The sequence below is a fragment of the Watersipora subatra genome, chromosome 11 (genome assembly GCF_963576615.1).
Source record: "Watersipora subatra chromosome 11, tzWatSuba1.1, whole genome shotgun sequence".
Taxonomy (NCBI): domain Eukaryota; kingdom Metazoa; phylum Bryozoa; class Gymnolaemata; order Cheilostomatida; family Watersiporidae; genus Watersipora; species Watersipora subatra.
Genome location: NC_088718.1, coordinates 44,612,713 through 44,629,918, shown reverse-complemented (window position 1 = coordinate 44,629,918; position 17,206 = coordinate 44,612,713). Strand labels below are relative to the sequence as shown.

Below are 17,206 nucleotides of genomic sequence, written 5' to 3'. Positions count from 1 at the left end.
TTCCACTGTTTTGGCATCCGACATCAGTGCTTGTTTTTTAACTTGAATTGACTCAGTAAATCCAAATTCAATCGTGTCTATTGTACCATTGCCCATGTCTGTGACAAAACTGATACAGTACGATGTTAGACGCTTGACTGGGTTTCAACTCAAAAAACAGCTGGGAATAAACAGTGTACAGAAATACTCAGCAATTACAGACGGAACCGTAAAATAAGATTCAAGATGGGTTAAAACAGACGGGAGAGTTGTACAGTGAAATGGACACATAATAATCTATATCCATTACGCAGTAATTCTATCATTTATCACACACCTTCACCTCAAACAGATAGACATTACCTAAGGTTCCTTTACATCATGTAAAATAGAATTCTGTGGTTTAATTCAACTACATTGTCATCCTATAAAACATGTGTGATAAAAGAATTTCAAACAGAAGTGAGACTGTCCTAATTTCAACTCAGCTGGTCCCATAAGAAGCGCCGAGTCGCAAAGATAGTGAAATCTCATACTGACACAGCCATGTCTCCGGATTTCTGGCAACAACTATGGTAATTAAACAATGCTCTATATGCATAGCATGGCTGTCTTCTTGTCTTTCTCTCAAGGACACCGAATAATAACTTTATGACTAGTTCAGTTAGCTATTTAGGGTTTTACCTGGGTAAGGCGCCTGCAGCTTTGTTTATGATCTGCTTGAAACCATAAAGAATTAATGGTACAAGCAAGTCTTCCAGGTTGTCTCAACGCACTGCACAAATGAGATATCTTTTCATGCTAAGTTTAAGGCGCTGTTCTGAGTACAAAAAGCCAGAGGAAATGCAAAGACCGATAAGGCTCGATTAATTAACCCTGTCACTGCCATCCATGTACAAATTTAGCTTTCGGCCTACTGCTAGCCATTTTATTAAAAATTGCCAATTTTGCAGCATAATACATACACACTTTTTTCCATTTCACACACTATCTAGAACATTTTTGTTAATATTTCATGTTGCCAACATATTGACGAACAGAACTATGTAAAAAAATTCAATGTAGAAATATATTGTCCATTGCTAAAGCTATGTAAAGCTAGAAACATTTATGAAGCTATTGCTGTCCTCAACAGTGTTTCTTACTCTTACAAATTACCACCTTCAACATCATCAGAGTCAATGAGTCACTTTCCTTGATCTGAGTAAACAATAGTTTGAATTTGAATTGGCTACAATGTCATAAACAAAAGCTATTCTTTGTCTAACACGGGAGGTGCTTGCGGAAGCCACATTACAACTAAAAAGTTTGAGCGTCCAAAACAATGTACATTTTTGACATTAAAATTCCTGATCATAGATAATGATTTGCTTTAGGAATATAGACTAATTTTCGAGAGAATTATTCGGGCATCACTGTAAATGCCGTAGAAGTACCAAAGGTCGCTTGGTTATGTTGTCACAAAATGAAAAAGAATATTTCAGAAGGTAAATGAGCACTGATAGCTTCATTTATTCGCACCCTGATAAAAATGGAGCGTACAAGAGAGAAACAATATAAAACCTATTAAAAGTAAGCATTAACAGTAGACACACACACAAACATCTCCTACATGCATTGGTCAGGCATTCGTTGTCTAGGTGCTGACTTGACAATATTGTCAACCCTAAGAATCATTTCCGCTGCTTCGGCGGCTGACATCAGAACTTGTCTCTTAACTTGAAACGATTCGGTAATTCCAAGTTCAACCATATCTGCTATTGTGCCATTGTTCATATCTACAAAAGGTAAACAGCATTGGACGTGAAGCTGCCAAACCACAAAATAAAGTGCGAATGAGCCCAGTAAATAAGGGCTATGTTCAGAAACACATTAATACAGAGTTGGAGCTCACAGAATTAGAACGAATACACTAGAAGACCTACCTAGCCCATACGTATCCTTGTTGTCATTATGTACAGCTCTCAACTGTGAGACTAGATCAGAACTGTCATACCCAGCATTGTCAGCTATTGTAGTAGGAATCTACAAGGAGACGTTATCTTCTCTCGTAAAGTAAACAGTCATGATTCCCCGGCACACCTGCTTGTCTCATGCATAATAGAGAAAGTGGTGCATGGATAGGCCAAACCAAACAATGCAGGAATTCTACTCACAAAATTACTGATGGCCACAATTAGGCGGCTTTCCCAATCTCTTACCCTTTCTGAACTACCCTCGATGCCAGCTAATAAAGTAGAAGGTTCACTAGCACTATTCTTGATACAAAATAAAATCCATCAAGGGAAAGCTTTTACTATAGTTACACAATCCCTCAATCTTTACTATAATAAGAGCCGTGCCCATCTGACCGAAGCCATGGTTGGTTGGGAAAAAAGACTGCGTCATGAGAGGATTCGAACCCACAATGATTGGCTTCACCAGCGGCATGCATCGTGTGTCGACTGGAGTGTCCCGTGACTGGTGCACGTTACCAGATGCACTAATAATTCGCCTTCAATGTATCAAAATTATTAGCACACCTGACAATCTCTCACAGCACACCGAACTTTCGGGGTACTAGTGTACATAAAACTTATCTATGTCTTGTCTAAATCAATATACATTCCACAAAACTAAAGTTGCTAACAGAAATGATACAAGGGCTTCACAGAAGATACACGGGCTCACCTGTCGGAGAGCTCGTGCGAATGCCTCCATAGCAACAGCCTCTTTCCCAGGCGTCGTTTCAGCAAGCTTTGTTACAGCGTTACTCATTACCATTTCGGAGCAGCCACCACCTTGACATGAAAGGATCTTGTGTTACAAGTCATTAGATAGCAGTGTTGGGCTACCTTTATATAATGCAACCCCATCATTTTGACAGAAGTTGTCTGTGGAATTATGCTCTCATTCTTCAATATTGCAAAAATAGAACTTCAAGTTTTAAAGTGTTCATTTACACTGAAATAGTTTTACTTTATTTTTATTGAAAATAATATGAACATTCTACAAGTATTAGCGTTAATACTTCAAGAGAGTCTAGTGTGCACCATTAAATCGATATACAGTGAGTGCACTCACAGGATATTATTACCCTGATATACGATTTTTTGACCTTACGAAGTGGAACATGATTTTTTCACTTCACCATACAAATTTTATTTCACCATACAAATTCAACAAAAATTTGGCAGTCGGTGTGCTTATTAAGTACGTCAAATTAACCAAGAAACCGAAATGCTGTTCGCCGAAACTATTTTCACAACACCTGAAAAAGACACGATGACTGATTTCTTCCGGTTCAGTAATTCCCGTGTGAAAACGGTAAGATTTTCCCTTCAAAACCAGTAGCAAAGTTGGAGTTGCGATCTCTTCATACAGAAAGTTCAGTGGTAAGAAAAACTTCTCTTAACCCGCTAACAAAAATCCACTTCATTACGAAAACAGCTTCGTTCGGGTTTTCTTGCCCACTTAGGTCAAAAACGTTTCAAACATGTCTGATATAAGTTATAGTGAAAGCGGAGACAGAAACTGATAAGTGATAAAATTTTAGTGATAAAAAGTTTAAATTCTGTAAAATAGTTAAAAATACATACTAAAACTTTAGTAAGCTATACTTATTTGAAGTGAATTCAAAGTTTGTGTAATACATACGTATGTCTTGAAGGTAAGAACATTCTACAGTACATAGACTGCTCATAGCAGTAACGTTACATTTTAATGCAGATCATAACCAATAAATTCACTAAATATAATAAAGTTACTGTAGGTAGCTATAGTTACTAAGGTTAACATACTGTTTTGTGACTAATTTTTAATATGTACAGCACTTACATAAAATTTTGACGATTTTTACCAGGGGAAGTTTGCATTATATAATTACTATGGTTTCTATACCCCTACATACGATTTTTTCACCATACGATGCCAACCCTGGATCGGATCAAAATCGTATCCTGAGGGTGCACTGTACCATCTAATATACCTCTCAGTTGCTTAAACTGTAGGTTAACAGCAAACTTTTCCAGTTTCAGTGATTCATTTTTCATGGAAACTCGTTAACAAATAAAAAATTATACATTCTTTAAACTAGAGCAAGGCAAGTAAGGAGATAGGGTTGGTAAGTCACGATGACGTAACTAAACACAAAGCATCACACATCCTACACTACACTGATAGAAGGTGATTTTTGATTCCACATGCACATCCGTGAATAGTCGCTAAAAGAATTGACAATGACACCATACGCATATCACCCCACCATAGAATACACAGAGGTATACATGTCCTCTATCACCCCAGCATAGAATACACAGAGATATACATGTCCTCTATCACCCCACCATAGAATACACAGAGGTATACATGTCCTCTATTACCCAGCATAGAATACACAGAGATATACAGGTCCTCGATCACCCCAGCATAGAATACACAAAGGTACACACGTCCTCTATCACCCCCATAGAATACACAAAGGTACACACGTCCTATATCACCTGTGCATAGAATACACAGAGGTGCACTGTCTTCCATCACCCGACCATAGAATACACAGAGGTATACAAGTCCTCTATCACCCCACCATAGAATACACAGAGGTACACATGTTCTCTACTGGTACACATGTCCCTTTTAACCTACCATAAACGACTCTCGTTTCTTTCACCGTTTCAGTGAGCACGCAGAGAGCATCGTGCAGTGAGCGCTCAGCCTCATCAAGTATCTGTTGAGTTGCTCCTCGAAGAATGATTGTGCAGGCTTCCCCTAAGGCCACCCCTATCAACATGCAACCAATTCATTAGGCCAAACAAAACAATCTAAAGGGTCATGACAAAGACACTATTAAAAAAAAATCTTGCCAGGACCGAGCAAAGAAGCATACAGCTATTTAAAACGATCAGCTGACAAAGAACCTGCAATGGAGCAGAAAAACTGACTTACCTGAGAACTTGAGTAGCTTATCCTCTCCAATCATGATCTCTTCTATAAGTTGACATGTACCTAATTTTACTGATCCTGGAGTGTCAAACGTTGAACATATTTCCCCGCCTGTTATCACACAAATAGAAGGTTGTAAAATTAAGGACAATTCTCCTACACACTATATGGCTAGGATAGTAGTTGTACACCAAAAGGAAGATGCCATCATATTCTTTAGAATAATTACCAGCTTTGCTAAAATTAAATGACTTTTACTTGAAACATATAGTAGCAAGAAAGATGTAGTCAAAACATCACAGATCGTGAACAAATCACAGTGGAAACCAAATGTGCAAAATTATTTTGTTTTAGTTGTCAAAACAAGAATTTGAAACTTGAACACCTTCGAGATTGGCCATAAGCCCATAACCATAAAGCCACTTCCTCTCCTTGAATCTTCTGTGTAAGTTAGTTGTTTTACTCCCGTAAACATTAATAAAATACTAACTTCACTTTCTACTAATCTGCTGCCTAATTAAATTGAGAACCAGTTTTTTGTACATTGCAAGATAATTTAGGACTCGCTACTCCGAGTCAATATATAATACCTCAATGACACCGAACTGCAACGTACACAAGCTTAGCACGACTTAAAGATCGGACGAGTGATAAACCTCATATACTGGATTATTTTCCTGAATATTATCAGTGAACATACTAATAGCCATGCCATGAATAGCAGAACCCGTAAAATGAGTTTCTCTCAAATTGTCTGAATGCTCATGCCTGTAGGTACAAAAAACAGTTTCCATCCTCAATTTAGGCTGTTATCGATTTTTAGAGACGTGACAGGTGTGGTAAACATACAAGTAACCATGGTGACAAGAGCTGCACTCAATGAAAATTGTGTGTAGGATTCTAGGCATAAGTGCATGTAGAACCACAAAACAGCAAGTTTAAAGGGAAAAATATACCTGTAACGAGTGCCAGTCTCTCCACGCCTTCAAAATCTGCATGCTCAATAGCCATGACACCCTTGTCAGCAAACAACTGCTCGGGGTAGTTGTATATCAGCTGCCTGTGAAAAAGGAAAGACAACTGCAAAATGCATAACACACTAGCTATACAGCCATGATAACTGTGAGATAAGAGGGTAAGCATTAGCATCTTCTGATCAAGTATACTTATTAATAGAGCATAGGCTAACAATCTAACAACCTCTACAACAGATTAACAATCTAACAACCTCTACAACAGACTAACAATCTAACAACCTCTCTACAACAGACTAACAATCTAACAACCTCTACAACAGACTAACAATCTAACAACCTCTACAACAGACTAACAATCTAACAACCTCTACAACAGACTAACAATCTAACAACCTCTCTACAACAGACTAACAATCTAACAACCTCTACAACAGACTAACAATCTAACAACCTCTACAACAGACTAACAATATAACAACCTCTACAACAGACTAACAATCTAACAACCTCTACAACAGACTAACAATCTAACAACCTCTACAACAGACTAACAATCTAACAACCTCTACAACAGACTAACAATCTAACAACCTCTACAACAGACTGCACTTTCACAATCCAATATATCAATCAATGCAAGGTGTATCAATGAGCAGTGAAGTCACATATGAGCTCTTATAATAAACCAAATCATTGGTTTCCTTTCAATTTCCTCATGCGCCTGAGAAAAATATACTGCATCTTATTATTTTAACTCAAAACAATCGCAAAAATCATTGTTATAAAATATATTAATGTATTATCACTTTTGTTATCATTTAAAACATCTTCAAAATAACAACTCAGGGAGCCTTTAAACCCTAGTGTGACAAATATTTAGACACAAAATATGGTTTCCAATGTAAAACTTAATTATATCATATGCTTGTATTTACAAATGAATAAGACCTATAAAGGTGATATGATGACACTGTTAGCTCACTAGTCATTTATCTCCCTTAGAATCACAGATTAATAAAATCTAGTTATAATATCATTTGAAAAGAAGATTTACTCAATTTTATACTTATTCAACAAGATAGTATCTGTTAGGAGATTACAATGGATTAAAATAGATTACCAATAATATTATCTGTACAATAAACGCATGTGCTTTCTTAGCTTATGTTTCAGTTGAAGACTGAAGCTTGTACGTATGCTATCGGTACTATGTTTTACTTGGCATATATAAACAGTACTTGCTAAACAGTTGTTTATTGTACACTCACTCTACACCGAATAATGCTTCATCAATGAAAATACAACAATTTCAGGGTCTTTCTGTAGATTACTAATTAACGTAAGGAAGCTACAACTGAATTAAATTACTGGTGTGACAATCTCTTCAGGGTGTCATGTCTTCCAATCAAATAGATTACGGTTGTACGGTGGAGATTTGGAGATGCTGATAGAGTGCATACCTATTAATAAAAACTGTAGGATTGTGTGAAAGAATGAGATCCACCTTTTCCTTCATCTTCTCTTTTTCTGCCAGCTCGAGTTCTGCAACCTTGGCGACGCCATCCACCCTCACCCTCGATCCAAACACCTAAACAATGTCAACATAGTGCTGTTAATGACGATAGCTTAATATGGAATAGCACAACAGTGTATCCTTCAATCACTACAAATTACTCTATGCTTTTAAAGCTAACACAAAGACTTGTCCCTCGATTCCCCGACTACTCGCATGACAGACTGTGTTTGAGGTAAGGTTGGTTCAAGGGATATCCTCACCTTTATTTTGTCTGTATCCATTGGCGTATTGGCAATTAATATCCGTGCATTTTCTACTCTTTTGGGTTGGTTTACACCCACTTTTTTGTCTAACAGGAATCCTGAAAAAATTTAGTGTATGGTTGAATCAATGCACGGCTCAAGAATAACTAATGAATGCTAGTGACCATTACAGTAAAAGTCAATAAATAGCCAAGTGAGCTGATATTGAGTGAAGACAAATCCTAAAGATGAATTTCAGCAATTCAGAATTCGAGCATTTGAAAAATATTTGGAACAGGACCACTTCAGCTAGAAATCGCTTAGACTGCGAAATTCAGACGAGCATTTTGAAGAGCAACTAACCCTCATCAAGATAACTGTCATGCAGGAACCCGCCAGGCTTTTTGATTATCTGTATGGCGTCCAGATTGGCGCTTCCCTTTAGCCTTAGCACTGCCTCAACAGCTAGATTAGAAAAGTAGTCCTTGTGTCCAGTAAGGATCTTAGATGAGAGGGTTGTACGAGCTATGTTCATGAGATCTTCTCTGAATTTCACAGCATCATCCCTGTGAGATCATTTAATGACACTTGAAATAACCCTGCTGAAAAAATCCTGATTGACGGTGGTGAACTTTGATGAACAATAACTAAAGGAAGATAAATCTGACACTCAATTACTGGGCTCTAAACAGACTAGGGAAGCTTAAGGACGGCAGATATGGAAAGCCAAGCCTGCAAAGACATCATGTAAGAGGTCTAGATTTGTAAAAATGTAAAAAGAGTTTAGTATTTGTCATCATTTCTCGCAGGTTGATGGCTTGGTGTAAGGGTAGACAAATCCTTACAGAGCGGATAGCTTACTGTAAAACCTGTATTTAAACGCCTTGGCACTCTATTTTTCAACCCTTTTTTTATAGTGGCCATCAAATAGAGATGGCGTCCAAACAGAGGTCGACGTTGTATTTCTCAAAAAGCTGGTCAGAATTTTGGGACGATAATTGACGCTTTTACGGGCGAAGCGATGTCGCTTATATTTTGCACTCTCCTTCAGGCGGAGTGACATTAGCCTTTTTAGATGCAACATATGCGCTGACTTCCAACTTACGTAGATCTCTAATCTAAAGAAATATGCGTTGAAAAACCGAGAAATATCTCTACTAGTTGATATGTATTGCTTGCAATTAACCTGCCATGAAATTATAGCCCGTGTCCTGCTTTGCAACTTGTTAGAGCGTTCTATTTTTTATTTCATTCTAAATTTGAAAGCATATTTTAATTATATAACTATAGTTAACAATGTTGCATAAAAGGTCATTGCACTCATTGGTATGTTTGCGACAGTTGGCAGCCAAAACTGGCTTTTTATCTGCAATAGAAGGAGTTACAAACGCCGTAACAATTTTTTGAGCAGAGCTAAACTTTTACAAGTTGCATTTCACACAAATGATAAACTTTTAGCAGCATTGCTAAGCACAACTGTTAGCCTAAAACGATTCATTCATATACCATTGTAAAAGTAAACCGTTTTCCGTATATATCGAAGTATCAAGACCCCGTTAAACAAGGAACTACTAATAGCCTGATACAATTATTAACTATTTCTATGGTGCTGCTTTCAAGTCTTTAGCGAAAAAACTGAAGTTGGAAATGCATTATTAATACCATTTTGTGTACTTTTTTATTGACCACTTGTTATTATGGATTTGTAAAGATCAAAGAATGTCAAAGTGGCAGTAAAATTGAGGTAGCGTCCAATTAAAGGGTGGCTCTAATTTTCAACCCTTATCCTATAGTGGCGGCCAAATAGAGGTGGCGGCCAAATAGAGGTGGCGTTAAACTAAAGGTGGCGTTCAATAAGAGGTTTTATCGTATATAAATCTCAGAGTTTGTTTGTCTTTTTGTTGGTCTTTCTGTTTTCATTTCTGTGTCCAGTTATAGCGATTAAAATCTAGCAAATAAAAATCCACTTTGCATAGGATTTCCACTCGCGACATTCAAATCACGCAAGTTTACAAACAAACGCGCCTAACCACTAGGCTGAGGTAGTGTAAAAGGTAATGCAGTAGGTAAAGTAAGGTTATGTTTATAAGCTATTTTTTCATTATCCATGCACCGCATGACATTCATCTAGTATAGTCATAAACATGAAAATATGCCTTCAAATTTAAATGAAATAGAAAAACTTGAAACCTCCAACAAATGGTAACGCAGGCTATAGGAATAAGATCATCTTAAGTTAATTGCAAGTCGTTGATATCAACTGGTAAAGACATGTATCTAGCTTCCTCGTGTATATTTACTTGGAGATCTATAACAAGTTGGAAGTTAAGAATTTCTTACATTCAAAAAGCTTAATGTCACTCTGCCACAAGGAGAGTGCAAAATATAAGTGTGCTACTCCCATGAGCACTTGTCAACATAACTTTAAAATTCAGCTTAGACACAGACCAGATTGTTGGCAGATCAGACACCCTATCCATACTGCCTCATCATTTTAAACTTACCCATGATTCCTAGCAAACTTTTGCAAAGCTTCCCTTGATGCATCTACCGCCTTTCTCCAGCCAGAAATGATTGTCTGTGGGTGCATCTTCTGCGATACAAGCTGTTCTGCCTCCTACAAATCCATTAACATTAGCTAAAAAAAGGTTACCACAAGAGACAGGTAAATGGTCTAGGACAATTGCTTGTGTAGGTGAATGTATGACAAACATGTGTGGGATTACCTTCAGGAGTTCGCAGGCGAGGACAACTACACTGGTTGTACCGTCACCAACTTCGTCATCCTGCACTCTACTGATGTCCACTAGCACTTTGGCTGCTGGGTTATCCACACCAATAGATTTCATGATGGTCGCACCATCATTAGTAACTGTTACCGTGTCTGTGTTAGGGCCTACGGATTGCAGTATCTTGTCCTGTTAACAGATAATGGGAAACGCATTGTAGAGTTAACTATAGAAAGCAAAGTTTTTCAAAATGGTTGCGAAAAATAAAGGCTCGGAAAAAGTTTCAAGTTACACAAGGAGAACTATAGATTAAATAAAAAATATTGAGAATTAAGTTTTTAGAATTGTTTTTTGAAAAGTATTTTTAACCCCTGTTTAAACAAGTCCACAGCTTTGCTTTATAACATTAATTTACACATTTTTAGTATAAAATACAAAATATACAATGCAACATATATATATAACGCAACAACAAATTCTCGCAAAAACTTCAAAATAAAAATAACCCTCTTATGACACAAATTCCTTTTTAACAACACACAGTCAGCAAAGGTTAATATAAGGAACCTAGGCTGACCTTGTTATATTATTTCTAGTCAGAAATACCAATGCTTCAACAATGAGCAAAATCAATTTAAAACAACAGTAGTTGATCAGCGAGATTAGCAGACAGAGAGTAACGTCGCAAGTATGAATACTAGATGGTTTAGATATATTTGAACAGAAGTTAACAGAATTCTATGTGTATAGTTGGTATGCAGGCATCCATATGCTTAATACATGGAACATTAATTTGCTGACATTGGCTTCATCGTTTTCCAAATACATATTAGATGGTGTTAGCCAACATATCACGCTAAGCACATTTGTAAACATTAATTCTAAGTAAAGAATTAGGGCTTTCGATACTAGAAGGTAACAGAAGTAAGATTTAATAAATATTTCAGACAGCTTGTCATCATGTCAATGCAAATACTTGCACTCTGCCGCAATGTTTGCTCAATGTTACCTTCACCCTAAATTTAAAGCAATATAACGAATATTAATATTACTACTCCATACAGTTACCTTCACCCTAAATTTAAAGTAATATAACGAATATTAATATTACTACTCCATACAGTTACCTTCACCCTAAATTTAAAGTAATATAACGAATATTAATATTACTACACCATACAGTAAAAAACAAAACTCTTGGGCAAACTTCAATTTTTGCTTTTGAAAAAAATATACTTTCCCATTCTAATTAAATGGAATATTTTGTTATTCACATTGTCATGTAGTATCGAATGAAGGTTAATTATCTAGTTTACTATATTGTAGTAATATTGGGATGACAAGATTATAGGATTAACACAGCGAGATCAGCGGTAGATGTTGTCTAGTTGTTGTTTGTTCAAACAAGCGTGTCATGAAATTATGAGATGTAATAATATGAGATAGAACAATGAGCTAGAAAACCAGATTAAAAAGCGATGGAGCAATTGCCAGAGGGGTCAAATATAACATCACAGCATAACATCGAGATTAAAGCTGAACTTGTAATCGGTTTTCTGAATGCAAATGTAGTTGAACCAATAATAAACCAATAATAAAGGATAAACAAGAAGTTATTTTTCACCTACACCGAGAGAGTAAATCTATGTTATGAATCTAGGTGGGCTGAAGCAAAATGGCGGCTTGACAGTGGAGCAATAGCGACAAGAGGTTGCAAGGTTAGATCAAAGAGTGGAAGATCATGGATTACAACTATCAGGGCGAAGCAAACTCAAGGATAAGATCTCACACAAAGACCGCCATCAGTCAAGTCTTGAGCTAACCAAATCATGATGACACAACCTTGAGGCTGACATAAATCACTGGGTTACCAAATTAAGTCTGCTGAAGAATGGATTTCAAGGCTGCATAGCTCGCGAGCAACCATTACAAACAACAACGATTAAACTGGGTAAAATATCACTAGTTGTGAGTTGTGGATATTAGAGAACAGATTAATCAACATTCACACCGGACAAGCTTTCTGGCAACTCCCGATGTCCATAGACGCCCTAGAGATTAGTTTCTTCTATGGCGTCTCACACAGAGAGTGAAACAGCCAACGCACTTGAGAATCTTTGGGAGTGGTTCCAGCGAACAGCTGGTGAGACACAAAGAAAAACACCGTATTATGAAGACAGCACGACACTGTGACAAGAGAACACCTAAAAAGGGTGGTGATGAGCATGCTGAAATGGTGTGAGCCTGATATAGAAGCCAAGAATGGACGTACCAAACACCAGTGCCACTCTCTACAGAATAAACTCAATGAGCTTTCCTGAGGGCCACTAATTCATTTAAGGCATTATTTGCTCAAAATGTCCTAATGCAAATACACAACATAATACATTTACCAATTTTTAATAATGGTCACATTTCCAAAGTTATTATTTTTCATGGTCTTTACAACAATTGTAAGCCTTGAAGTTCCTTGTTCTAATTATATACACATCCGCCACAGTTTTAACCAAATTAACAGCTATTTCAAGCGTACAAACTTGGGTTCCAGTAATTTTGTAAAGGCTTTCATCTTGTAATGTATATTAATTGCTAGTGTGAAACCCTGAGCTGCCATATTTTAGGCCTATGAAATGAAGGCCTAAGTTATTTCCAATAGAGAAAACATAAGAATGAACTAAATATGAATATACCAAAACATATCAGCGTTTGATGCAATACTGTAGTAGCAGTGTAAACATTGACCTTGACATAGTGGCTGCTACTTACACAGGTGTATGCCTAAGACTTAATATAAATGAATAACCAGCTGACCATTTATAACAGAAATATAACAAAAACAACATAAAAACATTACAAAAATCAGAGCAATATGATAGTGGAGTAAGGATTTACTAACCATTCCTTTGGGACCAAGTGTACTCTTCACTAGATCTCCAACAGCAATGGCACCCACAAAGGAAGACTAAAAAATTTATATAGATTCCAAGAAGCTGATAAACATTTGACAATCTAGACTAGTGTCTGGCCTAATAGACCAACCTACATATATCTAGGAACCATATCTATAGTTCGCTATAAATTTAGTCCGCATCCAACGGCTTGTGTGCTATTCGCATATATTTTGTTTGCACAATAAAAATGTAGGTCACTCTGGAGTTGCCTTTTCTTTTACTATTTAAATAAAACAAACAATTGGTTTAGTCTGGTAGTGTGATTACCATGAGTGTCTCACTTTTACTGGAGCTAAACTGTCTTGGCTTCCTGTTAATAACTAGAATTTTTCAATTCATTGTAACAACTTTCATGGTTTCAAGTGAGCAGTACTTATAATTGATGGAAGCAATTTTCATGTAAGTTGAACAGATACTGATGGTTAGTACCTGATAGTTAGTGATGGTCATTTACTCTTAGTAGGCCTCCTAATGATGCTATCTTGTGGAAGTACAAAATCAAAATTACGTATTGTTAATTTTTACTATCTACAATAAATGTTGGACATAGAGAAACACGAACCAAGTTTGAGCTGAGCCTCACGTAGATAAAGGAAAACTCAAATTTCATTTTATCATTGTAATACCGTAAAGGGCAATATGTGCATACCATACGAGCCATTTCTGACCGCTCCTCCTCAACACCAGCTTTCATGATAGAGACGGGCTGTAACGATGCCTGCAAGAAAAAACCTTGTGCGCGTAGATGCAAAGAATGTTCTAGCCAGCCTTTTGAGTAAACAGCGGTTTGAAAATATTATACTACTATACTGTAGCAAGTAGCTAGGACAGATGAGCTGCGTAAAGTTATATGCACCTATTTTACGAGTTTGTCTAGATAAAAGGCTACTAGTTGAAATTGCATTACAGAGGAAGCTTTGTATGGTTTAATAGTGACTACAACCTCATGGTTGTAAGAAAGCAATAACAGCTTTGAAAATTCGGCGAATAACAGCATAAAGAAACTGCACCATGTCAGCAAGAATAAGTTGGATCATGAAAGAACATAAAAATTAGATTAAGCCAGCGAACAAATGCCAGACCATAGTGACGAATAGCAGTCAATATAAAACTAACAGCTTTCCTTAATTGAAGTTTAAAAAAATTATCTGTTTATCCAGACACCTATAATAGCTTAGTGTCAATTGAAGTCTAAAACACTAACAACGATATCTCCTTTGTAGTACACATCACAATTCATTTTCTTTAGTTCTCATTCTTGAATATGTCTCGTGACCAAATTAGGTCTACCGAAAAATGTAAATAATTTGGGACCAACTGAAGGATTATTGTAATGGATGGTATGTTTTACGCAACTTATGAACTTCAGTTGCTTAATTGTTTAAAGAACACTTTTATGAACATAACTACTGCGCTAAATAACAAATTGGTGCTAAACGGCTTACCATTTTTGTTTAGCAGAAGCCTCGGTCCGGAATATTCGAGAACAAAACTAACGATTTGTTTCAATGAATGAACCATGCACAAACAAAATGGCAGCTGAACTTAGAAAATATCTCAAGGTCGCACTTTTTTGGGAGTCTGGCTCAGCTACGTCCCTTAAAAACTTAGTTCGCTGGTGCATAAAACTTCAGCGTATATATCATCCCAAATAAATATCGTAATGATTTCGGACATTAAAAGCCATGTAAGAAAGTTCGGATACCATAGTCACGTGATTTTCTATTCCAATCGAATGGCAAAGCGCTTACTAGCATGGATATTATAAAAACTGATGCCCATTTAGTGATTTACATGTATTTTGCTCTAATCTATGCGATGTGCAATATTTTTCCAGCTTTTTATGTTATTGTTCTAGTTGGCAAAAGCTTTATCAATATCATAAAACAATGCTTTCCTAGGAGCAACCAACTCCACAAAATATTTAACACACACACTTTAAGACTTAGCTATTCTTGTATGCCAAACATGAAAGCCAAGATAAATGCACACGGCATAAGCATTCTCAAAAAATCTAAAGACAAAGAAACTAAAACTGCAAAAACTTGCAACTGTAAGCAAAAATAGATCTTCACTTGATGACGATTGAGAGACAAAGAGCATAGTGCATCAAGCAACAGTGACTAGAACAGACAACAACATGAATGAAATATATGTAAGACTTTGTAAAACCGACTTTCAAGCTAGGTATAAAAACTGCAAAGCGTCATTCAACAATGCGAGTAAAATCAATTAGACTGAACTTAGCAAGTATATTTGGAGGCTGAAAGACCAAATGGTAGCGCCTTAAAAGGAAAAACGTTAAGCAATGTAGAGCCTACTCAAACACCACAAGTGCAATATATATATATATATATATATATATATATATATATATATATATATCCCTCTTGGAGAAGAGATTGAAAAATGCTGGAATGTAAGAACAACTGTAATCCCAGTAGTCATTGGGGCACAGGGCGCAATAACACCGGCGCATAAATTGTGGCTTGCCCAACTACCAACAACAATCAACTCAGGTGAGTTGCAGAAAAGTGCGCTATTGGGAACAGCTAAGATCTTGAGGCGAGTGCTCAAACTCCCAGGTCTCTGGTAGGAGACCCGAGTTAGAGCAGAATTTACCACCCATACGGAGTATCCGGGGTGAGGAAACAATTATTTTTTATTATATATATATATAATCTTTAGTAATAATATGAATGGCGAGATTACTAAAGATTGCGGCTGTAGAGTGCAATCTTAAGTAATAATAACAATTGCAGCTACATCTAGTTATTATTGTAAAAACTAGACCATCAACTCAGCTTCTCGCTAAGCTCAAAAAATAGGTGTAAAACCAAAGAGCCTATCACTCCTTTTCCAGAATCATTTATTCTCTATTTTGTCACATGCTGCTCCAAGCTGGTATCCCTTTGTATAGAAGACTAATAAAGAAAAATTAGAGCTGTCTAAAAGTATGTTTTAGGGTTATGCTACCTTGTATGGACAATAACAATCAGCAACTAAATGTCATTAATGCTGATGAGTCAGCTGTCTTATTAGATATTAGCTGTCTAAAATACTTAAATCATATCTCTAATCTGCCTGACTATCCACTACATTCCTACTTGCTTAAAAAGTTCACTACCTTTTGTACCAAACACCGACACCTTCCCTATTTACACTGTAGAACAGCATTAGACAAAATGAGTTTTCTCTTCCCATGTACGTAATTTTGCTCTACTATTCCTTATTTTATTTTTAATCTTATTTCTGTCTATTGGTCTAATTTACTTTCAATTTGATCAGTGATAATTGATCGGTAATAATTGATCGGTAAAAATTGATTGGTAATAATTGATCAGTAATAATTGATCAGTAATAATTGATCAGTAAAAATCTATCGGTAATAATTGATCAGCAATAATTGATCAGTAATATTAATCAGCAAAAATTGATCGGTAATAATTGATCGGTAAGAATCGAGTTCATATCTATCTCAGTCAACATATGCAGAATGGATCATAGAGAAATGGAAATGCTATTTTTCCTCAAAACACAAGAATTATTAGGGTACATAATTGTTGAGTAGCCAAGTTAGGTTTGAGCATCATGCAGCAATCAACAAGCAATATCTTTCAGTAGCAGTACTAGCCAAATAGCAGATGATAGTCCAAATAGCAGATGATAGTCCTAGAAAGCATGCAGGAAATTTAAAAGTGATTTATGACAAATCACATCAATATCAAAGTCTAAAAATAAAACCAAAGCAATTTTAAAACTGAATCAATAGAAGATGACTGACTACAAAAGATCCGAGATCTTGTGAAGCAAGAGTACAAACAAACAACAAATACACTCCTTCAGAGAAAGGTTCAACCCCTTAAAATTTCTGGCTCTACAATATGGA

General features: G+C 36.4%; 1 protein-coding gene across 1 annotated transcript; it reads right to left on the bottom strand.

Moving 5' to 3' along the window:
- Window positions 1–1,457: 1,457 nt before the first annotated feature.
- Window positions 1,458–14,850, bottom strand: LOC137408861 (T-complex protein 1 subunit beta-like). Its single transcript, XM_068095443.1, has 14 exons — window positions 14,763–14,850; window positions 13,967–14,035; window positions 13,263–13,328; window positions 10,364–10,555; window positions 10,142–10,254; window positions 8,001–8,203; window positions 7,656–7,756; window positions 7,340–7,467; window positions 5,859–5,962; window positions 4,906–5,013; window positions 4,606–4,740; window positions 2,650–2,759; window positions 1,905–2,004; window positions 1,458–1,757 (listed from the first exon to the last, which is right to left on the bottom strand). Exons 1-14 carry the CDS (start codon window positions 14,763–14,765, stop codon window positions 1,588–1,590), a joined length of 1,602 nt encoding a protein of 533 aa, XP_067951544.1. The 5' UTR covers window positions 14,766–14,850; the 3' UTR covers window positions 1,458–1,587.
- Between the last annotated feature and the right edge of the window lie 2,356 nt (window positions 14,851–17,206).

What these genes read in the sequence shown, in the direction of transcription:
- LOC137408861 (XM_068095443.1), bottom strand. An exon ending in AAGTTTGCTAGGAATCATGG is followed by an intron (nt 8,204 to 10,141) that starts GTAAGTTTAAAA and finishes ATGATCTCACAG; the next exon opens with GGATGATGCTGTGAAATTCA. An exon ending in TGACAGTTATCTTGATGAGG is followed by an intron (nt 7,757 to 8,000) that starts GTTAGTTGCTCT and finishes AAATTTTTTCAG; the next exon opens with GATTCCTGTTAGACAAAAAA.